General features: G+C 49.2%; 1 protein-coding gene across 1 annotated transcript in view; it reads left to right on the top strand.

The window, feature by feature from the left end:
* Positions 1–25,028, top strand: part of LOC147107891 (ubiquitin carboxyl-terminal hydrolase 25-like) — a 179,380-nt gene that overhangs the window by 84,957 nt on the left and 69,395 nt on the right. The window contains 8 exon segments of the mRNA XM_086007271.1: positions 1,276–1,349; positions 5,363–5,520; positions 7,512–7,639; positions 8,433–8,528; positions 11,086–11,253; positions 13,791–13,999; positions 18,824–18,894; positions 20,728–20,956. Coding sequence (XP_085863397.1) covers positions 1,276–1,349; positions 5,363–5,520; positions 7,512–7,639; positions 8,433–8,528; positions 11,086–11,253; positions 13,791–13,999; positions 18,824–18,894; positions 20,728–20,956 — 1,133 coding nt within the window.

Genomic DNA, 25,028 nt, shown 5'->3' with positions numbered 1-25,028 from the left:
GGCTGTTGCTTTTCCTACATACGACAGATATAGATAGATCCATTTAAAACGGCTGGGACACAATAAATGTAAAAATAAAAAAGGGCTGTGAGGATATTCCCACATCGGACTCCTGGAGTAAAATCCCACACACGGAGCACATGTGCAGCCGACTCCAGGAGTGAAATCCCCTCACAGGGAACACATGTGCAGCCGACTACAGCGTGCGGTTTCTGCTGGCTGCGGCCCACAGGGTAAGGAACCCAATGTTCGTTAACTGGCAGGATCGCAGAGCGTGAGATTCTGGGTCTACGAATCTCCAGTTGGGGTAAGGCAGCCTCTTGGATTAAAGTAAATGCGAGGAGTCGGGGCTTATATTCCATGGAATTACATCGAATTTACAGCACAGCAACAGGCCACTCAGCCCAGCTGGCCCATGCCGGTGTTCTGCAGCTCTGTGTTATACAAGGGCGCCCAGAGCAGCTACAGCACAGTGGAGAACAGCAGTGCAGGGCATCGAGGGCGCTCTCCAGGAACAGACAGAAACTATTAAAGTATCTTTTATTTTCATTATATGCGTTCAAAATTAATGAGGGGTCTTGAAAGAGTAGCTGGGGAAAAACTGTTTCCACTGGCAGGAGGGTCAGTAACCAGAGGACACAGATTTAAGATACAGGAAACTTTGGTTTATCCGGAGGTTGTATGTCCGGAAACCTCGATCTAACGGCAGAAATCAGCAGCCGTTTTGGTTAGGTTTTTTTTCTTCTAGCATTTTTTTAACAGTCAGGCTCTGGAAAGCAACAGCTTCAGAGATGCTTCCAAGGTACGGGCTGAGTGTTTACAAGCTGTTGCTAAGCAACAGTGTTTGTTGTCAGATACGGAGATGAAAACCTCCGTATCCTTCAACATTAGCGCTGGTCTATCCGGAAGTTTTGATAGATCGGCAGCAACTCGGTCCCGTCGGTGCTGGATATCGCGAAGTTTCCTGCAATTGGTAAAAATTCCAGGGGGTGGGGGAGATGAGATTTTTTTACGATCTGGAATGTGCTGCCTGAAAGGGCGGTGGAAGCCGATTCAATAGCAACTTTCAAAAGGGAATAGGATATACACTTGAAAAGGATGTAATTTGCAGGACTATGGGGAAGGAGCACGGAAGTGGGACTAGTTGGATAGCTCTTTCAAAGAGCCGGCACAGGCACGATGGGCTGAATGGCCTCCTTCTGTGCTGTATGATTCTGTGTTTGCAGACCCAGCATTGAAGTGTGTTTTGGGAACTTTTCCTTTGTGATTTGTTAGGGATGGCGAGAAGCCGAAGAACCCGATGGTGGAGCTCTTCTATGGACGGTTCCTGGCTGTGGGGATGCATGAAGGTAAAGTGGATCAGCGCCAACTTGTGAAAATATTATGAACACAAGAAATAGGAGCAGGAGTAGGCCATACAGCCCCTCGAGACTGCTCCACCATTCAATAAAATCATAGCTGATCTACATCAACTCCACTTTCCCGCCCTTTCCTCATATCCCTTGATCCCCTTAGTGTCCAAATAGCTATCGATCTTGAATATACTCAACGACTGAGCCTCCACAGCCCTCTGGGGTAGAAAACTCCAAAGATGCACAACCCTCTGAGTGAAGAAATTTCTCCTCATCTCAGTCCTGTGACCGGCCCCTTATCCTGAGACTGTGACCCCTGGTTCTCGACTCTCCAGCCAGGAGAAACAATCCCTCAGCATCTCCCCTGTCAAGCCCTCTCAGAATCTTGCACATTTCAATGATATCACCTCTCATTCTTCTAAACTCCAGAGAGTATAGGCCTAATCCACTCGATCTCTCCTCATAGGACAACTCATCCCAGGAATCAATCTAGTGAACCTTTGTTGCACCGCCTCTAAGGCAAGTATATCTCTCCTTCCTTAGGTAAGGAGACCAATACTGTACACCGTATTTCCGGTGTGGTCTCACCATAAAGCAGACCGTGCTCCAAGCCCCTTGCAGTAAAGGCTAACATACCATTTGACTTCTTACTTGCTTGTTGTATCTACATGTTAACTTTCTGCGAGTCGTGTACAAGGACACCCAAATCCCTCTGCACACCAACATTTACTAGACTCTCATTTAAAAAAAATATCCTGCTTTTCCATTCCTGCTACCAAAGTGGATAATTTCTCACTTTCCCACATTATACTCCATCTGCTACCTTGCCTACTCACTTAACTGGTCTATATCCTTTTGCAGCCTCTTTACGTCCTCCACACAGCTTACTTTCCCATTTAGCTTTGTATCATCAGCAAACTTGAATACTTTACACTTGGTCCCCTCATCCAAGTTATTGTTCAGCAACTTTGGTTTTTAAGGCAGTTTTTGTTTTACAGCTAAAGGAAAAAGAAGTTTATTTGTGTCCCCTTGTGTGGGATTTTTACCTTTTTTTACACTCATTTGTCAACACCAAGCAATGCCATCATATACAGCATGGTCCAGATACAGAGTAAAGCTCCCTCTACATTGTCCCATCAAACACTCCCAGGGCAGCTACAGCATGGGTTAGATACAGAGTAAAGCTCCCTCTACACTTTCCCATCAAACACTCCCAGGGCAGGTACAGCACGGGTTAGATACAGAGTAAAGCTCCCTCTACACTGTCCCATCAAACACTCCCAGGGCAGGTACAGCACGGGTTAGATACAGAGTAAAGCTCCCTCTACATTGTCCCCATCAAACACTCCCAGGGCAGCTACAGCATGGGTTAGATACAGAGTAAAGCTCCCTCTACACTTTCCCATCAAACACTCCCAGGGCAGGTACAGCACGGGTTAGATACAGAGTAAAGCTCCCTCTACACTGTCCCATCAAACACTCCCAGGGCAGGTACAGCACGGGTTAGATACAGAGTAAAGCTCCCTCTACATTGTCCCCATCAAACACTCCCAGGGCAGCTACAGCATGGGTTAGATACAGAGTAAAGCTCCCTCTACACTTTCCCATCAAACACTCCCAGGGCAGGTACAGCACGGGTTAGATACAGAGTAAAGCTCCCTCTACACTTTCCCATCAAACACTCCCAGGGCAGGTACAGCACGGGTTAGATACAGAGTAAAGCTCCCTCTGCACTGTCCCATCAAACACTCCCAGGGCAGGTACAGCACGGGTTAGATACAGAGTAAAGCTCCCTCTACACTGTCCCATCAGACACTCCCAGGGCAGGTACAGCACGGGTTAGATACAGAGTAAAGCTCCCTCTACACTGTCCCATCAAACACTCCCAGGGCAGGTACAGCACGGGTTAGATACAGAGTAAAGCTCCCTCTACACTGGCCCATCAAACACTCCCAGGACAGGTACAGCACGGGTTAGATACAGAGTAAAGCTCCCTCTACACTGGCCCATCAAACAATCCCAGGGCAGGTACAGCACGGGTTAGATACAGAGTAAAGCTCCCTCTACACTGTCCCATCAAACACTCCCAGGGCAGGTACAGCACGGGTTAGATACAGAGTAAAGCTCCCTCTACACTGTCCCATCAAACACTCCCAGGGCAGGTACAGCACGGGTTAGATACAGAGTAAAGCTCCCTCTACACTGTCCCATCAAACACTCCCAGGGCAGGTACAGCACGGGTTAGATACAGAGTAAAGCTCCCTCTACACTGGCCCATCAAACACTCCCAGGACAGGTACAGCACGGGTTAGATACAGAGTAAAGCTCCCTCTACACTGGCCCATCAAACAATCCCAGGGCAGGTACAGCACGGGTTAGATACAGAGTAAAGCTCCCTCTACACTGGCCCATCAAACACTCCCAGGGCAGGTACAGCACGGGTTAGATACAGAGTAAAGCTCCCTCTACACTGGCCCATCAAACATTCCCAGGGCAGGTACAGCACGGGTTAGATACAGAGTAAAGCTCCCTCTATAATATCCCAGCCAACACTCCCAGAGCAGATGGGATTAGAGAGTAAAGCTTCTCCTGTGATCCTTGTTGGAAGTGCACCTAAAAATGGGGGAATTGGGAGCGGACTCTAGTAAATGGAGGAATTGGAGAGAGGGCACCAGTCAATGGGGCAATTGGAGAGAGGGCACCAGTCAATGGGGCAATTGGAGAGAGGGCACCAGTCAATGGGGGAATTGGAGAGAGGGCACCAGTCAATGGGGCAATTGGAGAGAGGGCACCAGTCAATGGGGCAATTGGAGAGAGGGCACCAGTCAATGGGGGAATTGGAGAGAGGGCACCAGTCAATGGGGCAATTGGAGAGAGGGCCCCAGTCAATGGGGCAATTGGAGAGAGGGCACCAGTCAATGGGGCAATTGGAGAGAGGGCACCAGTCAATGGGGGAATTGGAGAGAGGGCACCAGTCAATGGGGCAATTGGAGAGAGGGCACCAGTCAATGGGGCAATTGGAGAGAGGGCACCAGTCAATGGGGGAATTGGAGAGAGGGCACCAGTAAACGGGGCAATTGGAGAGAGGGCACCAGTCAATGGGGCAATTGGAGAGAGGGCACCAGTCAATGGGGCAATTGGAGAGAGAGCACCAGTCAATGGGGCAATTGGAGAGAGGGCACCAGTCAATGGGGCAATTGGAGAGAGGGCACCAGTCAATGGGGGAATTGGAGAGAGGGCACCAGTCAATGGGGCAATTGGAGAGAGGGCACCAGTCAATGGGGCAATTGGAGAGAGGGCACCAGTCAATGGGGGAATTGGAGAGAGGGCACCAGTAAACGGGGCAATTGGAGAGAGGGCACCAGTCAATGGGGCAATTGGAGAGAGGGCACCAGTCAATGGGGCAATTGGAGAGAGGGCACCAGTCAATGGGACAATTGGAGAGAGGGCACCAGTCAATGGGGCAATTGGAGAGAGGGCACCAGTCAATGGGGCAATTGGAGAGAGGGCACCAGTCAATGGGGGAATTGGAGAGAGGGCACCAGTCAATGGGGCAATTGGAGAGAGAGCACCAGTCAATGGGGGAATTGGTTGAGTGTTACGGTGTTCTATCATGATTGACATGACTGCCAAGCCCGATCCTGTCCTTACCTGAAGCTGATACTTAAGCACTTTGAGCAGCGGCCCCTGGATTGGGATTGATTGCGGGACGCCTGCCTGATTTCCCCTCCCCGGCTCAGAGTTAGTGAGGATAATTGTAGCTCCCCTACTGCCGCCAGGACTCAAGTCAGCTCACTCGGAACAGGCGGAAAGTCGGACCTGGTTCCTTTTCTTGTCCGCACCGTTCAGCGACACACTTCCTTCTACAACTGAGTCAATGAATAACATACTTTATTTTTCTAAAAAGCAGATATTAAATTCAGCAGATTGACCTGTACTGAAAGGCAGCGCAAGTTCTGGAAACCGCAACCACTCTACTTCAGTTGAATATACCTTTAATTTTGCAATAGGGAAGAAATTTGAAAACTCTGAGATGTTCGGACAGTACCCGCTGCAGGTGAACGGATTTAAGGATCTCCACGAGTGCCTAGAGGCTGCGATGGTTGAAGGCGAGATTGAGTCCTTACAGGCGGAAAATTCTGCCAGTTCTGCGAAGTCTGGACAAGAGGTGGGTTGTCACAGAAGGATGCTGCTGCATCCTCCCGTTAATTCAGTAGCATGTTTGATGTACGAGGTTTATGTGAACCTTCTTGCCCTGTTGAAAATATTGGCCTCATGAGTTGATATAGTGATGGGAGAGGCAACTTTAAGGCAGTCCTTCTTTTGTTCAAGTACTCTCCCATTCAGCACTGCTGGACTACACCCTTCGTCACCACATCCGCCCCCGCCCCCCCCCCCCAGCTTGCACCTGGGATTGTGCGGCCAATGATTGGCTCTTGTGTTGGTGAAAAATGATGTTTCCACGGGATTAGATCCATCACGCAGTATTGCCTCCCGTTGGTGATGTGACAGTGGCCTAACGAGGGATTCCTGACTGCAAGTGGCTCCTAGCAGGTCAGACAGCTTTGAATATTAAGATATTTGAAAGTGTGATCTATTAGTGTAAAATGGGGGAGTGCTGAGAGTAAAAATAACCTTTGCCCAAAACTTGCCACTAGGTCCTTTTTAAAGCAAGAGAATTGCTGAGCACCTATATAAAAGAAATATTAAGTTCCATCAAAGTATCTGCTCAGGTTGTCGGATTGCCCTGTTTAATGGGTTACGTTTTGGTTGGATTGAGTGCTGTGACCGAGAGTGTGGGACCTTCACTGTTTTGGAATGCAGGACAAGTCTGCTCAGAACTTCAAAATGCAGGACCAGGGCTGTTTAAAGCGACACGTGTTTCAGGAAGATGGGAAAGCAGTTAGTCCTGCTAGACCGCTTCAGGTAAACTTTTTAGAATCTGCCAACATTTCTTTCAAAGGAGAAACTAAGGGAACAGCCAGGCACGCCTGCCCCCCCCCTCCCCCCCCACTGTTGAGAAGAGATCAGGAGGTTGTGATTCGACAACTGCACAAGCTTGAGTTTAAATCAGCCATGCCTCAGTGGGCAGCACTCTGGCCTCTGAGTCAGAAGGTTGTGGGTTCATGTCCCACTCCAGAGACTTGAGCACAAAATCTGGGCTGACACTTCTGGTACTGAGGGAATGCTGCACTGTCGGAGGTTGATTTCTCAGTTATAAAGAAATGCTGACAGATACTAGCAACTTTGCCTAAAGCAGGCGAGTAAAACTAACTGCTTTCCCATGTTCCCAGATCCACCAGGGTAATATCAGGGATGGGAACTAGAGTTCTGAGGAGAAACTTGCGATAACGGGAACATTTCTACTGAAGCAGAGCAGACTAAGAGAGATTTAATAGATTACTTTTTAAATTATGAACGAGTTTTTGACAGGGTGACGAAGGAAAAAGTATTTGGGAAGTTGGCAAAGTGGGGGTCATCAATTTAAAATCGTCAGCGAGAGAGTAAGGAGAGAGATTAGGAGAAATCTCTTTATGCAGATGTTGTTGGAGCAGGGCACACTTGGTGTTGAGGTAGAGATCGTTGCATCTTACAAGGGAAAAGTGGATAAAATACTTGAAGCAGAGGATGAAGCATTGCTGAGAGTGAAGAAAGCAGGACAGTGGGGTTAGTGTTGGATTGCCCTTGCACAAAGCCGGAACAGATATGCTGGGACAAGTGGTCTCCAATGTTCCCCCTAAGGCGCGCGGGCTCGCATCAATCGGGAGGTCCCACGCAGGCTGCTCACAAGCTATCGCCACACAGAAAAAAAAATTAGAGGGAACATTGATAGTCTCCCTTTGCCGTATGGTTCTCAGCCATGTTACCTTACACGAATGGAGAATTAGCTTTAAATTGGGTAATGCTCACAGAGCAAGATTTATCACAAGAGCGAGCTTAACAAAATACTTGCCCGGTTTTAATTTTGCTCGGGGCTCTGATGATCTTCAATACCGATGGTTTAATTTTCTCAACAGCGGGGCAGATGTGAAACTCACCGACCACTGAGAGTCACCCTTGCCCCTTTCCGGGGCAGTTATGGTTCCCACCCCAAAAAACTAAGCAATTATTGTCTGGTCATTTTCTGTTGCAACAACTGTTTGTCTTCTGTTCCCACAGCACTGGTTCACTGCACTCCCACCCGTCTTAACCTTCGAACTTTCCAGATTTGAGTTTAATCAAGCTTTGGGAAGGCCCGAGAAGATTCATCACAAATTGGAATTCCCATCCGTCCTGTACATGGACAGGTACAGCAGCCCTGTAGTTTGTGCGCTGATATTGAACAGGACTGGAACAGAGTATCCTGGCGCTCCTAGAAAGACCTTTGCAGTGAAGGCACAACAGAACTTGTATTTATTTAGCACCTTTAATGTGGTAAAACGTCCCAAGGCGCTTCACAGGAGCGATTATCAGACAAAATTTGACACTGAGACATAAGAAGATAGTAGGACAGATGGCCAAAAGCTTGGTCAAAGAGGTTGGGTTTGAAGGAGCATCTTAAAGAAGGTAGAGAGCTGGAGAGGTTTAGGCAGGGCCTGTGGGAAACTCGTTCTCCCAGGTTCTCGACCGCTTTCCAGCCCCCCCCCCCCCGCCACCCGCTCCCTACCCACCTCCAAACTAAAATTCCAGCCGCTGTTTCCACTGGCAGGAGGGTCAGTAACTAGAGGACACAAATTTAAGATAATTGGCAAAAGAACCAGGATGCGATGATGTTTTTTACGCAGCGAGTTGTTGTGATCTGGAATGTGCTGCCTGAAAGGGCGGTGGAAGCAGATTCAATAGTAACTCTCAAGAGAAGAGGGAATTGGATAAATACTTGAAAAGGAAAAATTTGCAGGGCTATGGGGAAAGACCGAGACTAATTGGACAGTTCTTTCAAAGAGCCAGCACTATGAACCAAATGGCCTCCCTCTGTCCTGTATAATTCTCTGATCGCCTACCCCCCCCCCCCCCCACTTTGATACCTTTGAATCTCATGTTTCCAGGAGTGAGATCAGCAGTTCTTTCTTAATTGGGTGTTGTGGTTGTTTAAAAAAACAGGTACATGGATAAAAACCGAGAAATCACCAGGATTAAACGGGAAGAGATCCGGCGGCTGAAGGAGCACCTTACGGTGTTGCAGCAACGATTGGAAAGGTACGAGAACCAGGAGTCTTGATGGAGAATATCAGTTAGAAATGAGCAAAGAACAAACCTGTCTCGGTAATGTAACCTGATTAAGAGTCTGGTCGATAAACCACAGCTGTCTTGTGCTTTTTTTTATTCGTTCACGGGATGTGGGCGTCACTGGCAAAGACCAGCATTTATTGCCCATCCCTAATTGCCCTCGAGAAAGTGGTGGTGAGCGGCCGGCTTGAACCACTATGGCGGAGGTGCTCCCACAGAGCTGTTGGGGAGTTCCAGAATTTTGACCCACTAATTATGAAGGACGGTGATATATCAGGATGGTGTGTGACTTGGAGGGGAACTTGCAGGCGGTGGTGTTCCCATGTGCCTGCTGCCCTTGTCCTTCTAGATGGTAGAGATCACGAGTTTGGGAGGTGTTGTCGAAGAAGTATCACAGAATCCCCACAGTGCAGATAGAGGCCATTTCGGCCCATCGAGCCTGCACCGACACATGTCCCACCCTATCCCCGTAACCCCACGTATTTAATCCCCTAACACTAAGGGGCAATTTATCATAGCCAAATCAACCTAACCCGCACATCTTTGGACTGTGGGAGGAAACCGGAGCACCCGGAGAAAACCCACGCAGACACAGGGAGAATGTGCACACTCCACATAGACAGTCGCCCGAGGCCAGATTTGAACCCGGGTCCCTGGCGCTGTGAGGCAACAGTGCTAACCACTATGCCACCGTACCTCTTCTTTCTGTTCTGAGTCTGAGCGACTCGCATAGATGCATTCAAGGGGAAGCTAGATAAACACATGAGGGAGTAAGGAATCGAAGGATATGTTGATCAGGGTAGATGAAGTAGAGTGGGTGGAGGTTTATTTGGAGGTGGAGCATAAACACCGGCATGGAACAGTTGGGCCGAATGGCCTGTATCTGTGCTGTACATTCTATGCAATTCTATCAGGTATCTCAGTGTTAAATGTTGTAATTGGGCACCTCAAGTGGTTTAGCTGGTGTAGGACTGAGACATAGAGACCAGGATTGGTCTCTGATTGATTCTCTGCCTAGGCTGTTAGTTGATGGCAGTGCTGAGGGTTACAATTTACCTCAGCGTCCCTGGGATAGGACGGGAGTAATCGGCTAGGGTTCCTGCTCATGATTGGTATCCAGTATCCCTTCCTGGAAAGTGGACATTGGGTGAGAGTGAGGTCACGCTGCACTCGTGAGGCACTCATCCTCCCCCACATGGCGATGCTCACTATCCGAGCTCTCTCATGTCGAAAAACCACTTAGTGGGAGAGGGTGGCCACAGCACTTGTGAAACCTTAGCCCAGTAAGATTCATCCCCTACAGCACAGGAGGAGAAAATGGGAAAAGATATTAAAAGCAGCATTTGGTCAGAGCATGCTGCTTGGAGTGCAGGTAGATGAACCCAGAGAAGTGGAGAAATATGAAAAACAGGCACTGAGAAAACATCTCCAAGTTGGTATTGTGCACATTGTTTGTGGTTGGATAAAAACAGCTGAGGCAGAACTTGGGTTTATTTCATGCCTTTCACAGCCTCTTGACACCTTGAAGTGCTTCACAATCAAATAATTACTTTGAAGTGTAGCCACTGTTGTGTTGTAGGCCGGCAGCAGAAAAGCCCAACAAAGAGCAGATATCCTGTCAATCTATAATACAATACAAAACACTGCGGATGCTGGAAATCCGAAATAACAACAGAAAACGCTGGAAAAACTCAGCAGGCCAGGCAACATCTGTGGAGAGAGAAAGAGAGTTAATGTTTCAGGTCTTTGACCTGAGGCGTTAACTCTGTTTCTCTCTCCACGGATGCTGCCTGGCCTGCTGAGTTTTTCCAGCGTTTTCTGTTGTTATTTCCTGTCACTCTATGTTGGTCGAGGAAGGAATGTTAGCCAGGACGCCAGGACAACACTCAGCTCTTCGAAAAAGTGCCTTGGGATCTTTTACATCAAGAGCGCATCACTGTTGAGATATCGGGCCCTGGCTTAGTGTTTCAGCAGCAACAACAACGCATTCATACAGCGCCTTTAACGTCGTAAAATGTACCAAGATGTTTCACAGGGGCGCAATCAAGCAAAACTCAGGTGAAAGACAGCATGTCTGACAATGAAGCACTCCTTCAGTACTATATTATACTAGCTTATATATGTGCTCAAGTCCTTTAAAAGCAAGAGTGCTACCAGCTGAGCCAAACTGACACATTAGCCAGGTGTTTGAACACATCCTGGTGGTGGTCATGTTTGCAAACTTTTGATTCCTGTTTTTCTCTCTTTCTATTTTTCTATTTTTTTAACGTTCTCTTTTGCTTTCTTTTTCCATTTCTTTCTTTCCCCATCTCTGTCCCCCCCTCCTTCCCCCCTCTCCTTCCCCCCCCTCTCCTTCCCCCCCTCTCCTTCCCCCCCCTCTCCTTCCCCCCCTCTCCTTCCCCCCCTCTCCTTCCCCCCCCCTCTCCTTCCCCCCCCCTCTCCTTCCCCCCCCCTCTTCCCATCTCTCTCTCTTCTCTTCCCCCCCCCACCCCCACCAATCCCGCTGGTTTTCTTTTCCTCTCTCCAGGTATTTAAGCTATGGTTCCGGCCCCAAACGATTCCCACTGGCAGATGTCCTCCAGTATGCCTTGGAGTTTGCCTCGAGTAAGCCTGTGTGTACCTCACCGGTGGAAGATGTGGAACCTGCTCCCCCCGGTAGTACGACAGCACCTCAGACAACAGCTCGGCAAGAGAGGTTCGTATATAAAGTAGGAAGTTCTGAATAAATTAGCAATAAATAAATACCTTGCTGTTGAATTTTCTTGGAAAAAAGTTACATTTATATCGCACCTTTTCACATCTCAGATACGTTTCAATAGATTACTTTGAAGTTATAATTGATTTTTGATTACTATATAAACAAACATAGCAAAATGAAAAAGAAAGACCTGTATTTCTATAGCGCCTTTCACGACCACCGAACGTCCCAAAGCGCTTTACAGCCAATGAAGTACTTTTTGAAGTGTAGTCACTGTTGTAATGTAGGAAATGTGGAATTTGCACACAGCAAGCGCCCACAAACAACAGTGTGATAATGACCAGATAATCAGTTTTAGTGATGTTGATTGAGGGATAAATATTGGCCAGGACACCTGGGAGAACTCCCCAACTCCTCTTAGAAATAGTGCCATGGGATCTTTTACGTCCGCCTGTGAGAGCAGATGGGGCCTCGGTTTAACGTCTCATCCGAAAGACGTCACCTCCAACAGTGCAGCGCTCCCTCAGCACTGCACTGGGAACGTCAGCCTAGATTTTTTTGCTCCAGTCTCTGGAGTGGAACTTGAACCTGCAACCTTCTACTTCAGAGGCGAGGGTGCTACCCACTGAGCCACAGCTGACACCTATTTTTGGCAGCCATTTTCTTGTACAAGATCCCAAACGCAGCAGTGAGGTGAATCACTACAGGAAACTTTGTGATATCCGGCACCGACGGGACCGAGCTGTTGCCGTCCCATCAAAACTGCCGGACAAACCAGCGCTAATGTTAAAACATACGGAAGCTTTTGAGCTCCGTATCGAGCAACAAACCCAACAGCTTCTAAACAGTCGACCGTAGCTTGCAAGCGTCTCTGTCGCTAAGCAACAGCTTTAGCTAGACCTTGCAGAGCCTGACTAGTGGAAAAAAAAAAGCAACGAAAAGAAAAAAAACTTACTGAACCGACTCCTGAATTTTGCCGGTGGCTCGAGCATTCCGGACAGTTAACCTCCGGATAAACCAAAGTTTCCTGTAGTTATTTTCTATTTTGGCGCTGTTGCTTGAGGGAGGAATGTTGGTCAGGAAACCAGGAGAACTCGTGCTTTTCCACTGATTGTTCCATGTGCTCTTCAAAAAAAAATCACTCCCTTGGATCAGTTTTTTCCCCCCTCTTGACATAAATTTTCTGTTCTACAAACCCTCCGCTTGCAGTTGAAAGTATATACATTCTTTTGGAGATGTTTTGTCGGGAGAGAGTGGGTGAAGCAGTGGGTTAGAACCTGACCTTTCAACTCTGTGGCCTTGGGTTTTCATCCAGAAAATCTCCTCTGCGCTGTCTGTGAGGTGAGTTTGGAGAGTCTCAGTCTCGTTCCTTGTGCAGCTTTGAGAGGCCGCAGAATGGCTGGGGTAGGAATAGAAAGATCCCGTGTGCGCACAGTAGGGGATGCTGAGAGAGAATGTGTGTTGCAGCTGCCCTTCGTGCTCGCTGCTGGATGCCTGAAATGCTTCCATCCTTCGCTTTGAGCACCTTAATATTGTGTCAGCAGCACACACCCCCTCTTTAAGAATAAAAGCCTAGCGGTAGCACAGGACGTGATGTGTGCAGAGCAGGAGAGATGGGACGTGCATCGGCTCTGCTCCCCTCTGTTTTTCTCAGCTGTCCTGTTCTGTGGATGGGGTGTGCAGGCTGGATGCTTCCTCACAAAGATTAAGAGTAAATTGAGGGGAGAATCAGGCTGTCGCATTATCACACTTACCGGTTTTGGAAATGGCGGTGTTAGAGCATGAAGGCTTATTGTCTGGGGGTGGCTTGTGATGTTGTGGACTGAGGATAAGCTAAGAATGTTTTTGTTTTGTTTTGTTTAGATAGAGTAAATAAAGAGAAACTGTTTCCAATGGCTGAAGGGTTGATAACCAGAGGGCACAGATTTCAGGTGATTGGCAACAGAACCAGAGGCGCCATGAGGAAAAACTTCTTTACACAACGAGTGGTTAGGATTTGGAATGCACTGCCTGATAGGGTGGTGGATACAGATTCAATAGTAGCTTTCAAAAGGGAATTGGATAAATACTTGAAGGAGAAACAATTGCAGGGATATGGGGAAAGAGCGGGGGGGTGGGACTGACTGGATTGCTCTTCGAAAGAGCCGGCGCAGACTCGATGGGCCAACTGGCCGCCTTCTGTGCTGTACTGTGCTATTCTGTGCTTTTAGGTAGCCTAGCCCTTAATAAAGCAACATATATATTGCAGATAAAAACAGAAAATGCTGGAAATACTCAGCAGGTCAGGCAGCATCTGTGGAGAGAGAAACAGTTAACGTTTCAGGTCAATGGTGAGCGTTAACTCTGTCTCTCTCTCTCCACAGATGCTGCCTGACCTGCTGAGTATTTCCAGCATTTTTTGTTTCTATTTCTGATTTCCTGCATCCGCAGTATTTTGCTTTCCTGCGTGGATTTAGACGTTCGGGGTAGTTGCAGAAGTGCTGGGAAATGTTAACTAACTGTCCTATTTTTATCGTTACAAAAACCGCCGACAGCCCAACGGAACAGGGACCCTTGGTGCCCACGGAACCCCCCTGCACACCCCCTCTTCAGCGGCCGGTAGTTCACAAACCGTTCACGCAGTCGAGGGTTCCACCGGAAATTCCGATGCATCCTGCACCGCGGCACATCACGGAGGACGAGCTGAGGGTGTTGGAGGGCTGTCTACATCGCTGGAGGATGGAAGTGGAGAATGACACTAGAGGTATGAATTGCTCGCCCTCCCCCTGATCTGGTTCTCTGTCGTCTGTAAGATAGTATGGTATTTCTCAGTAAAAAGCCTGTTGTCCCATTAGCTGACTTGTGATAATATTATGACAACCCTGCTCTCCCATCATTTCTTGAGGAGCATAGAAACATAGAAGATAGGAGCAGGAGTAGGCCATTCAGCCTCTCGAGCCTGCTCCGCCATTCAATGCGATCATGGCTGATCATAGAAGAAAGGTGAGTCCCTTAGGCAGGTTCCCACCAAAGCTGAAAAGAGAATCTGCAATTAAGAAGTCGTAATTCTAAATGCCTTTAGACTGTATGAGGAAGGAGAGATTGATGGATTTCCACAGGTTTGAGGTTCTGGGAAAGAATGCAGTGGTATCGTGCATGGGTACGGTAGCATAGTGGTTTTGTTACTGGACTAGTAATCCAGAGGCCTGGACTAATGAGTTCAGATCCCACCACGGCAGCTGGGGAATTTAAATTCAATTAAATAAATCTGGTATAAAAAGCTAGTGTCAGTAATGGTGACCATGATTGTCGTAAAAACCCATCTGGTTCACTAATATCCTTTAGGGAAGGAAATCTGCCGTCCTTGCCTGGTCTGGCCTATATGTGACTCCAGACCCACAGAAATGTGGTTGACTCTTAACTGCCCTCTGAAATGATCTAGCAAGACACTCAGTTGTATCCAAGAAGGCGGCTCACCACCACCTCTCGAGGGTAGTTAGGGATGGGCAATAAATGCTGGCCTTGCCGGCTATGTCCACATCCTGTGAATGAATTTTTTAAAAAAGTCGTTCTAGTACAGAGCTAGTAACCCAGAATTCAAATTAATTACGGTAAGTTGTGAAATTGAATTCAATAAATCTGGTCTCTGCGGGCCAGCACCAGAAGATAACCGTGAAATCTGCAGGATTGCTGTCAAGACTTTAATGGTTTACTAATGTCCTTCAGGGACGGGGTCCTGCCACCCTTGCCCAGCCTGGCCTACAGGTGACTCCAATCCCACACTGAGTGGTTCTCAGGGCAACTGGAGATGGTCTGTCACATCCCAAGAGCAAACACCATTCTGGGAGCGCCCACCACCACAAGAACAGCAGTGGTTCCAGGAGAATGCCGACCACCACCACAGGGATTGGCATTAGATGTAGTCTCACCAGCGTCGCCCCATATCTAAGAACAAATAAATAAAAAGTTGGGAGTAGGAGACTTTACCACAGTGAGGATGTAGGAAGGCGAAACAGTACGAAGGCGCAATGGCAATATCATTAATCAAAGTTGGAAAAGATAAGTTCTGGCAGGGAGTGCTTGGAACCTGGAAAGGAGGGAAGGAATTAGTGGGAGAGGTGGCAGAAGAAGCTACCCAGATGTGTAAGCCGTATCTGAGGATGGGCTGGGCTTTCAAAGGGAGCTTGGTGTTGTTGAGGGGGGAGAAAGCAGAGTGTGATAGGAAACCAAATTTCTCAATGGCAGACTAAACACCGGAAGAGATGTGCAAGTTGAGAGCCAAGGATATCGTGAGGCCAAGAATGTCAATCAGTTACGCCATTGTCAAAGCTAAAAGGTAGTTGGACTTGAGAGACTGGAAGAAACTGCCTCCTTGAAGTGGTTGAAGGAACAAAGTTGTCACTTTTGTTGTCCCCTCAAAGGGTGTGGAGGAGATCAAGGTTTAGTGGAGCCCGAGGAGAACCTGATGGCCGGAACGATGGGCTAGTACATTACTAGAGAAGTAACGGGCTTGGATGACAGAACAAAGCATTTAAAATTCACTATCATGGATTGACATGCCTAAGTCCCAGAGTGAGATTATTTTCTTGTGACCACTCCCATTGGTGCATTGCACTATTGCTAAAACCCTTCCAGACATTGTACTTATTTTATACTTCTCGTGCTAACCATCTGAGCAATGAGAAAATCCTGGAAATCTGAAACAGAACCAGAAAACCCTGGCAATATCCAGCAGGTCTGTCAGGATCTGAGAAAACAGGTTCGTGATTTGAGTAGAGGCCTTGGTTAGGACGCAAGCATGTTCTGTTGGGTGTCTATACTTCCACCATTAGCCTGTTTTCAGACGGTAATGGAGTGGCATTTCCTGTTCTTTTATTTTATTTTCTGAAGGATGTTGATGTTTGGGATTGGAACACCTCCCATTCCGTGTTGTCTCTAAATTGTCTTTGTTGTGCGCGGCCTGTTTATTTCAGTGCGTGGTCCCTTTAAAGTTCTGCGCATGAGCAGTATTTCAAATGGAAAAGCTAGTGTGCGGCCTGCGCGGTACCTTGCATATTACTGCGCGCATGCACACAGCTAAGAGGGAACATTGCTCCCAATTCAAGCTGCGGTCCCATGTTTGTACTGAGTTAATGGATTTAAGCTCGGACTTTGCAGTTGGCACCTGGGCTAACAACAATCGTACAGTGACTCCTGCTTTAAAGTGCATGTGTGTTTGTTATGTGACGACAGCACTGAGCTTGGTTGTGATGCCCTCTCTGCTCAAGTAGCCTGCGGACAATCTCTTCAAGCATGAAGAATGGCCACGGTCAAAGCCTGTAGAATTTTGTAGAGAAGAGGGCAAAGAAGGATTTTGCTTTTGGCTAACCATAGCTCCGTCACTTTAACAGTTTCCTGGCCCCAACCGTCTCCTTTTCACTATGGACGTCCAATCCCTCTACACCTCCATCCCCCACCAGGACGGCCTTCGGGCGCTCCGTTTCTTCCTTGAACAGAGGCCCAACCAGTCCCCATCCACCACCACCCTCCTCCGCCTGGCTGAACTTGTTCTCACATTGAACAACTTCTCCTCTGACTCCACTCACTTCCTCCAAATTAAAGGTGTTGCTATGGGAACCCGCATGGGCCCTAGCTATGCCTGTCTGTTCATGGGATATGTGGAACATTCTTTGTTCCAGTCCTACTCAGGTCCCCTCCCTCACCTCTTTTGACTGTATTGGTGCCGTTTCCTGCTCTCGCCCTGAACTAGATAAGCTCATTCACTTTACTTCCAATTTCCACCCTTCCCTCACCTTCACATGGTCCATCTCCAACTCTTTCCCTTCCCTGACTTCTCCGTCTCCATTTCTAGCGATCGGTTTTCGACAAACATCCACTACAAGCCCACTGACTCCCACAGCTACCTGGACTACACTTCCTCCCACCCCGCTTCCTGTAAGGACTCTATTCCATTCTCCCAGTTTCTCCATCTCCGCCGCGTCTGTTCTGACGATGCCACCTTCCATACTAGTGCTTCCGACATGTCTTCCTTTTTCCTCAATCGAGGATTCCCCTCTACTGTGGTTGACACGGCCCTTGACCGTGTTCGTTCTATTTCCCGCACTTCTGCTCTCACCCCTGCCCCTCCCTCCCAGAACCACGATAGGGTTCCCCTTGTCCTCACCTTTCACCCCACCAGCCTCCACATTCAACGGATCATCCTCCGCCATTTTCGCCACCTCCAACGAGATCCCACCACCAAACACATCTACCCCTCACCTCCCCTTTCAGCATTCCGAAGGGACCGCTCCCTCCGCGACACCCTTGGCCAAATCTCAATCACCCCTAACAGCCCTTCTCCTTCGCCTGGCACCTTCCCTTGCAAGCGCAGAAGATGCAACACATGCCCTTTTACCTCCTCCCTTCCCACTGTCCAGGGCCCCAAACACCCCTTCCAGGTGAAACAGCGATTTACTTGTCCTTCTTGCAATTTAATATACTGTATTCGCTGCTCACGATGCGGTCTCCTCTACATTGGGGAGACCAAACGCAGATTGGGTGACCGCTTTGCGGAACACCTCCGTTCAGTCCGTACGGGTGACCCTGAGCTTCCGGTCGCCTGTCACTTTAATTCTCCGCTTCACTCCCTCTCTGGTCTCTCTGTCCTCGGCCTATTACATTGTTCCAATGAAGCTCAACGTAAGCTCGAGGAACAGCACCTCATCTTTCGATTGGGCACTTTGCAGCCTGCCGGACTCAACATTGAGTTCAACAATTTCAGATAATTATCCCTGCCCCCATTTTTCGTGCTGTATGATTTTGCCATTCCCATTTGCAACATTTTATCTTTCCTGCCTCTTACAAAAGTACAGGATGTTCTTTCAATTCCTTCCTCCCCTCCTAACCCCCCCCCCCCCCCCCTGTCTCTGCACCTGCTTAACATCTGTTATATCTCCAGCTTTTTCCAGTTCTGATGAAGGGTCCCAGACCTGAAACGTTAACTCTGTTTCTCCCTCCACGGATGCTGCCTGGCCTGCTGAGTATTTCCAGCATTTTCTGTTGTTATTTCAGATTTCCAGCATCCGCAGTATTTTGCTATTGTATTACAGGAAACTTTGAGCTATCCGGAAGTTGAATGTCCGGCAACTTTGATCTAACAGCAGAAATCAGCAGCCGTTTTGGTTAGGTGTTTTTTTTTTAACATTCTTTTCACAGGCAGGCTCTGGAAAGCGTCTTTGTCGCTTAGCAACAGCTTCAGAGACACTGCCAAGCTACTGGGCCGAGTGTTTACAAGCTGTTGCTGAGCAACAGTGTTTGTGGTCAGACACTGCAATGAAAAGCTCCTATCTGATAACATTGACGCTGGTCTATCTGGAGCTTTTAAAAAAACGGCAGTAGCTTGGTCCCATGGGTGCCGGATAGCACAAAGTTTCCTGTAGTTTTAAGCAAACTCTCCGAAGTGGCAAATTTTGGACTGTCAGCCCCCACTTTTTTTTAATATAAAATATGAATTGCTTGCGTTCATTCAGATTTCAGTCATTGTCCCCATGGGGGTGTAAACCGTGCTTTCAGTTCGAACTGTCCATCACAATTTCTGCCGTGTTTTCAGATCTGCAAGAGAGCATCGCCAGGCTTCACCGCACAATCGAGCTAATGTACACCGACAAGACCATGATGCAAGTGAGTGCCTTGCCGATGTGGTTCTAACCGGGCTGCAGGCAATCTGCTGCAGGAATGAGTAGGTCGAGTGAAGGGCAGAGTCCTCTGGGCTGGGTTCCATTGGTCTGGACGCGACTAGCAGGGAAAAACAGCAAGTGCGGGAAATCCGAAATAAAAGTCCCGAGCCGGCCCATTGGCCTCTGAAGGGGAAAAGACAGGATAACTTTCCAGCTGCAGCCCTTCATTAGAACCAATCTGATTAAATGTCCCCCATGGAATTTGAACCGAGAATTTTAACAAGAATGTTATATTTGAGGTTACAAGAGCATAAGAAATAGGAGCAGGAGTAGGCCGTACAGCCCCTCGAGCCTGCTCCGCTGTACAGCCCCTCGCGCCTGCTCCGCCGTACAGCCCCCCAAGCCTGCTCCGCCGTACAGCCCCTCGCGCCTGCTCCGCCGTACAGCCCCCCGCGCCTGCTCCGCCGTACAGCCCCTCGCGCCTGCTCCGCCGTACAGCCCCCCAAGCCTGCTCCGCCGTACAGCCCCCCGAGCCTGCTCCGCCGTACAGCCCCTCGCGCCTGCTCCGCCGTACAGCCCCTCGCGCCTGCTCCGCCGTACAGCCCCTCGCGCCTGCTCCGCCGTACAGCCCCTCACGCCTGCTCCGCCGTACAGCCCCTCGCGCCTGCTCCGCCATTCAATCATGGCTGATCTTCGACCTCAAATCCACTTTCCTGCACTATCCCCATATCCCTTGATTCCCTTAATATCCAAAAATCTATCAATCTGTGTCTTGAATATACTCAACGACTGAGCCTCCACAGCCCTCTGGGGTAGAGAATTCCAAAGATTCACCACCCACTGAGTGAAGAAATTTCTCTTCATCTCAGTCCAAAATGGCCGATCCCTTATTCTGAGACTGTGACAGCTAGTTCTAGACTCTTCAGCCAGGGGAACAGCCTCTCAGTATCTACCCTGTCAAGCCCGTTAAGAATTTTATACGTTTCAATGAGATCACACCTCATTCTTCTAAACACCAGAGAGTACAGGCCTAGTCTACTCAATCTCTCCTCATAGGACAACCCAGGCATCAGTCTAGTAAACCTACATTGCACTACCCACGCCCAAGGTAAGTACAGGTAGACTACCCTTTATCCGAACTTCCGAAAATCGAAACCCTCTAAAAACCGAAGGTTTTTTCGGTCAGCGTAAGTCGTGCGCACGACATGACCAGAGTGGTGCACGACTTACGCTGAGCAGAGGGTCAGCGTAAGTCGTGCACACGACCCCCCCCGCTGACCCCGACCCCCGCCGACCCCTCCCCGCGGACCCCCGCCGACCCCGACCAGCGCCGACCCCGACCAGCGCCGACACCCCCGCCGACTTATGCTGAGCAGAGGGTCAGCGTAAGTCGTGCGCACGACCCCCCCGCGGAACCACCTGACTCTCTTCCAAAGGCTCGAAAGCAACGAGAGCTCTGAGCCCGCGGCGGTGCCGGCCCCTGTTCCGACCGAGCACGACGACCTGTTGGTGGAAATGCGGAACTTCATTGCATTCCAGGCTAGCAGCGACGGACAAGCCACGACTGCGGACCCCCCCGCGGACCCCCGCCGACCCACCTTCCGAAATCCGAAATTTTCCGAAAACCGAAACACGGCTGGTCCCGAGGTTTTCGGATAAAGGATAGTCTACCTGTACATGCTTCCTTATATATGTTCTGAGGGGTCGGTTTTGTGGACGTGACCAAATTTAATGCATATCAGATGCTACAGCATCAATTCATGGAGCTACTTGTGTACTTTGGTGTTCTTTAATGTACCGAGCCCTTGCTGGTCATATCTTTCCCTCTGTGCTCTAGGTTCCTTACCGATTGCATGCAGTCTTGGTGCACGAAGGGCAGGCTAATGCTGGGCACTACTGGGCCTATATCCATGACCACCACCACAAGAGATGGATGAAATACAATGACATAGCTGTTACCAAATCCTCCTGGGAGGAGCTCGAACGCGACTCCTTCGGTGGCTACAGGAACGCTAGTGCATACTGTTTAATGTACATAAATGACACGGAGCGATACTTAATAGAAGGTACTTGCATTAGCAGCATACTCATCTTTTACATAATCCGCTGCGTGCAGTAGGTGTATGGTGTGGCGGAATGTTGCTTTCAAGTTTGAGATGATGTGTTTGTGTGAATCCTCTGCTTCTGTTGCGTTTCAGTTTTTACACGTTAAATCATACTGCACAGGAGGAGGCCATTCGGCCCAGAGTGCCTGTGTTGGCTCTTTGAAAGAGCTCTCTTAATTAGTCCCACTCCCCTCTTTCTCCGTAGTCCTGCAAATTTTTCCTTTTCAAGTATTTCTCCAATTCCCTTTTGAAAGTTCCTATTGAATCTGCTTCCACCGCCCTTTCAGGCAGCGCGTTCCAGATCACAACAACTCGCTGCGTAAAAAAAGTTTTTCCTCATATCGCCTCTGGTTCTTTTGCCAACCATCTTAAATCTATCTCCTCTGGTTACTGACCCTCCTGCCAGTGAAATTCTACGATTCCGTCTTCTTCCACCAGTTCCTTCTCATGAGAGTGGTTGATATCATACAGCCCATGCACCAATAATTGTGATTTTTTTGCCTTGTAGGTTATTGCAGGCCCAATAAACAGTAGAGCTGAAAGGTGCAGGGTGCGCTTCTCAACTGCTTTGTACCTCCAACCTCCCTTTCCTCTCCCAAGATCTTTGAACGTGTTGTCGCCTCCCAAATCCGTACCCATCTTTCCCGCAACTCCATGTTTGAACCCCTCCTGTCCGATTTCACACTGCAATGTCTCTAGTCCAAGTCACAGATCACATCCTCTGTAAATGTGACCGTGGTGCACTAACCCTATTCGTCCTTCTTGACCTCTCTGCAGCTTTTGACCACACACCCCTCCTCCATTGTCCAACCGAGTGACGCTATCCTCGCCACTTTTAACTATTCAATCGTAGCCAGAGCATTTTCAGCAATGGCTTCTCTTCCTGACCCTCTGGAGTCTCCAAAGGATCCATAATTGGCCCCCTCCTAGTCCTCAACTACATGCTACCCCTCGGTGACATCATCCGAAGACATGGTGTCTGGTTCCACATGTACGACACCCAGCTCTACCTCTCCTCCACCGTTCACGACCCCTCTGCTGCTTCAGTATTGTCTGACATCCAGTGATCCACAATTTCCTCCAGTTAAACATTGGGAAGACTGAAGCCATCATCTTTGGCCCCCGCCAAATTCTGCACACACTCGCCACCGATTCCAGCCCCCACCCCAGCTACTGCCTCGGGCTGAAACAGACTGTTCGCAACCTCTGAGCTGATCTTCCAACTCTAAATTCGCTCCATCACAAAGATCAGCTGTTTCCACCTCCGTAACGTCGCCCATCTCAGTCCCTGCCTCAGCCCATCTGCTGCCGGGACCCTCACCCATGAATGTTTTACCTCCAGACTCAACTATTCCAATACTCTCCCGACGGGCCTTCCAGCCTCTATAAATTTGAGCTCATCTAAAGCTCTGCGACCCGTTTCCTAATCTGTGTCACCCCTACTCGCCCATCACCCCTACTCGCCCATTACCCCTGTGCTCGCCCATCACCCCTACTCGCCCATCACCCCTACTCGCCCATCACCCCTGTGCTCGCCCATCACCCCTGTGCTCGCCCATCACCCCTGTGCTCGCCCATCACCCCTGTGCTCGCCCATCACCCCTGTGCTCGCCCATCACCCCTGCTCGCCCATCACCCCTGCGCTCGCCCATCACCCCTGCGCTCGCCCATCACCCCTGCGCTCGCCCATCACCCCTGCGCTCGCCCATCACCCCTGCGCTCGCCCATCACCCCTGCGCTCGCCCATCACCCCTGCGCTCGCCCATCACCCCTGCGCTCGCCCATCACCCCTGCGCTCGCCGACCAACCTTGGCTCGTAGTTCCCCAACGCCCTCAATTTAAAATTCTCATACTTGTGTTGAATCCTTTCTTGGCATTGCCCCTACCTAGAGTCATAGAGTCATACAGCACAGAAAGAGGCCCTTCGGCCCATCGTGTCCGCGCCGGCCATCAAGTCCTATCTATTCTAATCCCATTTTCCAGCATTTGGTCCGTAGCCTTGTATGCTGTGGCATTTCAAGTGCTCATCCAAATGCTTCTTGAATGTTGTGAGGGTTCCTGCCTCTACCACCCTTTCAGGCAGTGAGTTCCAGATTCCAACCACCCTCTGGGTGAAAAAGTTTTTCCTCAAATCCCCTCTAAACCTCCTGCCCCTTACCTTGAAACTATGCCCCCTTGTTATTGACCCCTCTACTAAGGGGAAAAGTTCCTTTCTATCCACCCTATCTATGCCCCTCATAATTTTGTACACCTCAATCAGGTCCCCCCTCAGCCTTCTCTGCTCTAAGGAAAACAACCCCAGCCTATCCAGTCTCTCTTCATAGCTGAGGCGCCCCAGCCCAGGTAACATCCTGGTGAATCTCCTCTGCACCCTCTCCAATGCAATCACATCCCTCCTATAGTGTGGTGACCAGAACTGCACACAGTATTCCAGCTGTGGCCTCACCAGCGTTTTGTACAGCTCCATCATAACCTCCCTGCTCTTATATTCTATGCCTCGGCTAATGAAGGCAAGTATCCCTAGCTCTGTAACCTTCTCCAACCCGCCAAGAACTTGGCATTACAACAAGTGACTCCACTCCAAAAGTACTTCATTGGCTGTAAAGTGCTTTGAGACGTCCGGTGGTCGTGAAAGGCGCTATATAAATGCAAGTCTTTCTTAGCTCTGGAATTTCCCTCCTCAACATCTTTGTCTGTCTGTCTCTCTCTCCTTTCAGATCCTCTTGAAAACCCACCTCGTTGACCAAGCTTTTAGTACCCAGCACACCCCCCCCCCCCCCCCCCCCCCGCCCAATATCTCCTCCTCTGACTTGCTTAGTTTTTTTTTGTCTGGGGCCAAGGAACGTTGTTCCAGATTACACAAATGCAAGTTGTTGATGTAATGGTGCCTTTTGCCTGCAGAGGGGGCTCTTAGTTGCTTGGTACAGGAGCACCAACAGCAGGAAGAAAGGGAGGTGGCACAGAGCAGGCCAAGCTAGAGGAACATTATAGGCCAGGAGAAAGCGAGGGGTGTGAGGGGGGGGGGGGGGGCGGCGGTGCGGTGGGGTGGGGTGGCAAGCACAGCAAGAAGAGAATCTGAGGGCAGCGAAGAGGCAGGGATTAGAAGAGAGAGAGAGAGAGCGAGCAGGGCAGAGCTATCACTTTAAAGTTAGGTCACGCCAGGGGGCAGAGAATCCCTCCCCCGATCGCAAAAGTCAGCAGCAGCAGTTCGCTGATAATATCTAGCTCCTGTCAGACAAGTCAGGCAGCCCTTTGATGGGACTCGGAATCGAAACATGGAAATTCAGACCGAGCAGCATTTGTGTTGAAGAACCTGCTCTGCAGCGTCTGTGCACTAAATGCAGTCAGCGTTGGTTAACACTTTAATTGTCGCAGCAAAGAGTCTCGGGCTCCTGCTCCTGCGAAACTTCAGACCAGCAGAATGGCCAAGGTTCCAGGAGCTAGTAGTGAGTCAGTGGCCCTGGTGCAGTGCTCTCCAATACATTGGCACTAGCCAGATGTGGCTAATTGGGAATCCAGATGTGACTAAATACTTTTCTGATTAATAAATAATAAATAAATAACAGACACTGCCGTTGGGCGCTTGATCCCAATACTCGTATTCACAGGGGGTACGCATAAAACGGTGTCGCCGTAACCGCACCTGTGGCTAGTGAGATATTAGACCGAGGCCCCGTTTTCCCTCTCGGGTGGACACAAAGGTTCCCATGACACTATTCAGAGGAGTTCCTGTATTAGTGAAATGTTGGTGGAACCTTTGAAACGCTGGTGGTCTAGTGGTTAGGATTTGGCGCTTTCGCCGCCTCAGCCCGGGTTCAGTTCACGGTCAGGGAATTAACTTTGGCTAAGTGGAACATAAACACTGGCATGGACCTGTCTGGCCGAATGGCCTGTTTCTGTGCTGTAATTACTTAGTAATATGCGCTTTAATTTTTTTGTGCGTTTTGATAGCAAAATGATGAGGGAACACCACCACCTCCAAGTTCCCCTCCAAGTCACACACCATCCTGACTTGGAAATATATCGCCGATCC

The sequence above is a fragment of the Somniosus microcephalus genome, chromosome 14 (assembly GCF_052327205.1).
Source record: "Somniosus microcephalus isolate GS21.2 chromosome 14, FLI_Smic_1.0, whole genome shotgun sequence".
NCBI lineage: Eukaryota > Metazoa > Chordata > Chondrichthyes > Squaliformes > Somniosidae > Somniosus > Somniosus microcephalus.
This window is presented reverse-complemented; position numbering and strand designations above follow the sequence as displayed.